At 61.8% G+C, this 4,316-nt stretch overlaps 1 protein-coding gene across 4 annotated transcripts in view; it reads right to left on the bottom strand.

The window, feature by feature from the left end:
- The window catches only part of BAIAP2 (BAR/IMD domain containing adaptor protein 2), a gene marked incomplete at its 3' end in the record, with an annotated part of 50,470 nt that overhangs the window by 1,479 nt on the left and 44,675 nt on the right, over positions 1–4,316 (bottom strand). Inside the window, exon 14 of one of the 4 annotated variants that reach the window (XM_082327118.1) lies at positions 2,514–2,561. The exons of the other annotated variants lie outside the window; for them this stretch is intronic. Within the exon in view, the coding sequence (XP_082183244.1) occupies positions 2,534–2,561 (28 nt within the window). The remainder of the gene's footprint in view (positions 1–2,513; positions 2,562–4,316) is intronic. 4 annotated transcript variants of the gene reach the window in all.

Below are 4,316 nucleotides of genomic sequence, written 5' to 3'. Positions count from 1 at the left end.
CTGCAGAGAAAGAGGAAGGCAGAGTTTAGCAGGAGGGATGGCAGCAGCGGGGCCTGCGAGGACGGGGCACCGGCACAGCGAGCGGCAACCTGGCGAGACCCCAAAAAGCTTTTGCTGCAGAGCCGACGGCTCCACTCGCTGCAGAGGCTGTGCTGGGTGTGCTTCGAGGCTGAGCCCAAGCCCGAGCGGGGCTGTTGGCGAGCCTGGAGCCGCCAGCCCTGACCCTTCCACCCACCTGGCTTCAGCAGCGTTTGGGAAGGGGTTAAGCTGGTCCTGCTCTGCCCTGCAGAGCCCTTGGGCCAAGCTGCCCCCGGTTCCTCCGCTTCTCTCACAAAGTGAGAGTGGTGGATAGAAGAGATGAGCCAGCAAGGGCTGCTGCATGCGGGATGTTCTCCTACCTTGCTTTCCAGGCCTACAGCTGGGGCTGCCAAGGAGGGCCAGGGCTGGAGAGGCTGCACCAGCCGCCCAGGCTGGGCTCGAGCCATTCCCACGCATGGGAGCACCCCGCGATCACCTGGCCCCACACCGTGCCGCTGTGGGGGAGCAGGGGGTTACGGCTCCCTGCACCCCGTCTGCCGAGGGATGCGCAGGGATGCCCTGGCAAGAGCAGAGCTTGCAGCTCTGTGCCATGCTGGCTGGGAAGCCTTTGGAGAAACCAAATGTTGGAGAGGCAGAGCACAGGGAGAGGAAAGGCGCCCGGACGAGCCCGCTGTGCATAGGAGCTCAGTGGTGCCACGAGGCTGAGCCCAGCCCGGCTCCCGGCAAGCCAGCCTCGGCCACCCCGAGGAGCAGCAGCGTCCCACAGCCAGAGCCACGAGCAGCTGGGCTGAGCCGGGCTTTTACCTACCTGGGGCGTCCCCAGTGCTGTCCCGCTGCCGCCAGCGCTTGCCGGCTACGGCTATTGCTGCGCACAGCGCCTGCAAACGTGCAGCCCCGGTGCGCACGTGTCCGGCGGCTGGGATGGGGGACAAGGACGGCTGTGCAGGGTGCCGTGACACAGGGAGCACCCTTACCTGCCCCAGGGAGGGGGGTCCCCTCCTGGCAGGACAGGCAGGAGGTAACTCCCAAGGGGTGCAGGCAGCTATGGGGGTACCACTGGTTGCCTGTGGTGCACGGCCACCGTGGGCTGCCCAGAGCCATCGGGTCCAAACCCGCACTGGGATCAGCAGCCACAGGAGCCACAGAGCATCCCTGCAGCCCCCTGCCCTCCCCGCAGCCCCGCACACCCCCTGCCTCTCCTGCCTGCAGCCAGCCAGCCCTTCCCTGCCCGGCCGGCCCCAGCCCAGCCTCTGCCCCCAGCCCTCCCCAGGGAGCTGCACAGACCCGCTCCTTTCTGCAGCGGAGGCAATGGCCATGTGCCTGCAGCGGTGAGCCCCGCTCCGCCCCGGCACTGCCACGTCCCACGGGCGGGCCAGCGGCAGGTCTCCCCCACGGGGCACAGCCCTGCCATCCCGAGACAAGGGCGCAGGAAAAGTGCTAGCAAGACAAACATGACCTTGGGGTTAAGCCACGTTAGGCGCAGCCGTGGTTACCAGCGACCACTGCCTGGACCAGAGCAGCTTTGGGACATCCCCAATGGATGGGGAGGAGGAAGGGGCTCGGTCCCCCCCCATCCCCCAGGAAGGGCACTCGCTGCCTCCCCTGGCCCCTCTCCCCTGCCATCGCTCGCCTCTCCAAGTGCGCTTTTGCTTTCCTCAAAAGATAAATGGCTCTTGCTTAAAAATAGGGTAATTAATTTCCCACCTAATTAATGCAGATTCTTAGATCACTTTTCCCCCCAGAATGCCAAAATAGATTTTCAGGACTGGAGGGAGAGGACAGGTTGCTTTGATGAGTCACCAGGGGTTATTATTATTTAACTATTTTTGTTCTGGCAGAGAAGAGCCAGTGGGATGGGAGCCTGCAGCTCTGGCAGCCATGGGAAAAAACAGCTCACGGATCAAAGAGAAACAGGGAAGGGGCCCTCCTGGGCTCTGCAATGCCGGCGAGGGGGGTCTCGGCTCCTGGGGATACTCCTCCAACCCTGCCCTGGGGCCACGGCCGGGGTCGGGACGAGGAGGCTCCCAAGACACGTCCCCAGGGCAGTCTACAAGCAAAAGAAGCTGCTCAAAAAACTTGACATTAGCATGGATCTGCTCTGTCCCCACGGGAAAGGGCTGGGGAGGGCGATGCAGCGACCAGGCGCTGGTTGGACAGCGGACACCGGAGACCTACAACCAAAGAGGCTGGTTATGGGGAGCAGGGGGAGCGGTGGGAGCAGGAGCAGCAGCTCAGCCCCAGCAGGCTGCCCAGCGTGGCGGCGGTGCGAGGAGCCGTGCAGATGCAGCGCAGTTAGACCGGGAGCTCCCGCCACCAGGACGGGGACAAGCAGTGACCGAGGGAGGGGACGCGCTCGGCTGGGTGCAGGGGGGGGAAGCAGAGCGGTGGCACCGTCCCCACGCAGCCCCGCGGCCATCACCCGCTGCCCAGCGCCAGCACACCCAGGGCTTGGCCCCCCGAGACCGTTAACTTACTAACTACGGGCAGGGGCACCTCAAAACCTGGCCACTTCAACATCGGGGCTGCAAGGGAAAGAGAAGGCAGGTTGGAGGACACCGGGCCATGCTCCGAGCCCTTGACGGGAACAGAAGGTGTTGGTTAAGGAGAGGCATCGGGCTACGAGCCGGCGGCTGCCCCAGCGCGAGAGCCTGCCGGCCGCACTGCACACAGCGCCTCCGGGCAGAGGAAGCAGGAGGAAAAAGAAGAAAAAGGAGGAAAAGTCATGTTTATTGAGTTGCTGGTGCTGCCTGCCGGCTCCCTGCGAGGAGAGGAAGGAAGGGCACGGCCAGCCGGGGCGCCGGGAGCCACCTGCGGAGAGGAGAGGCTGGGCATGGCGGGGGCTACGGAAGGGAGGGGGGCGGCTTCCTTCCCCCTACCCTGGCCATCACTGCTTTCCCACCGCCATCGGGCTGGGAAAGCGCAGCCACAACCTCAGCATGCAGCGAGCGGCAGCAGCAGCATCTCCTCCAGACGCAGATGGAGAAGGGACCCGGCCCTTAAACAGTTTTAGCTGCTCCCGCTCAGCAAAGCTGTTTAAAGCCTGCAGGGGCCGAGCACAGGCAGGCGGCACCCAGGGTCTCCCACGGCCACCTAATGCCGAGGGGATGGAGAAGGGGAAGAAAAAAAAAAAAAAAAAAAAAAAGGCATGGCAATGGGCAATGCAGGCGGTGATGGGCAGCACACAGGCATGGCAGCCGAAAAAGACACCAAGGCCCAGCTCAATGCAATAAATAAAACTTTTATTCAAACAATAACTCAGTACAGGGCACATTTCTCTCTGGCTTTTAAAAAAGGTTTTTCAGCACTTTACAATCTCCATACAGGCTTTGCTAGGCTGGGTTTGTTTTCCCCTCTACATTCAGTCATTCAGCATGAAATATTCCGGGTTAAAAATCTTTAGCAAAATTAGGACATCGATGCAGGAGGGTCTTGTTACAATATGCCCATAGGCGAGTATATAAAACAAAAACTTGTCTGTGTGTGTGTCTGTATTGCCAGCAATGTCCTAGTAAACAGGCAATGTAAGAGGTTTTAAAAATCACATCAGAAAAAGAAAGCGTGTACAGCTTTGCGGTGGAGACGGCCACGGGCACTGGAAGGGCTACGGCCAGGCTTGGCTGCGGGAGCGGGACCCCGAGCGCCGACCCAGCGGGGTGGGAGACCCCCAGCCACTGCCGAGCCCCCCGGCGCAGCGGGGGGGCTGCCTCGCTCAAGCCCAGTTTAGGGATGCGAGCACGTCCTCGGACGGCTCCGCACCAGCCCCCAGCGCTAACGTGAGGTAACAATACCTTGCTACAAAAAATATATATATATTTATAAAACAACCAGGAGTAACCCTTCCAGGGGGGCTGCCGGCTGCGCCCCACAGCCGGCGGGACCCCAGCCCAGAAGCAGCCCTTTCCCTGGGGCGGGAGCTCTGCGCTATCCGCTTCTCCCAAAGCCGCCGCGGTGGGCGGTTGGATGGAAGCGGATCAGGCCGAGGGGGAGGCGCGGGGCTGCTGCCCCCCACGGGAATGGCATCCCGGGCACGGGCATCCCGGATGCTCAGTAACAGTACGGACACCAGAGGCCATGCATATTTGTTCCAGTCTGGGAAGTTTTGTCCAGGCTCGTGCGAGGCGGCTGGCGTGCAGCCCCAGAGGAGGGATAGTGCATCGCTAACATTCACACAGCAGTACAAAAACCGGGTCCCACTAAAGTGTAAACTGCATCCAGGCTGCTTCAAAGCGAGCACAGACCGATCGGCAGTTTCTGCTCTGAAAAGGCTTCAGAAACAA

Source organism: Platalea leucorodia, assembly GCF_965183815.1.
Source record: "Platalea leucorodia genome assembly, chromosome: 14".
In the NCBI taxonomy this organism is placed as follows: Eukaryota; Metazoa; Chordata; class Aves; order Pelecaniformes; family Threskiornithidae; genus Platalea; species Platalea leucorodia.
This window is presented reverse-complemented; position numbering and strand designations above follow the sequence as displayed.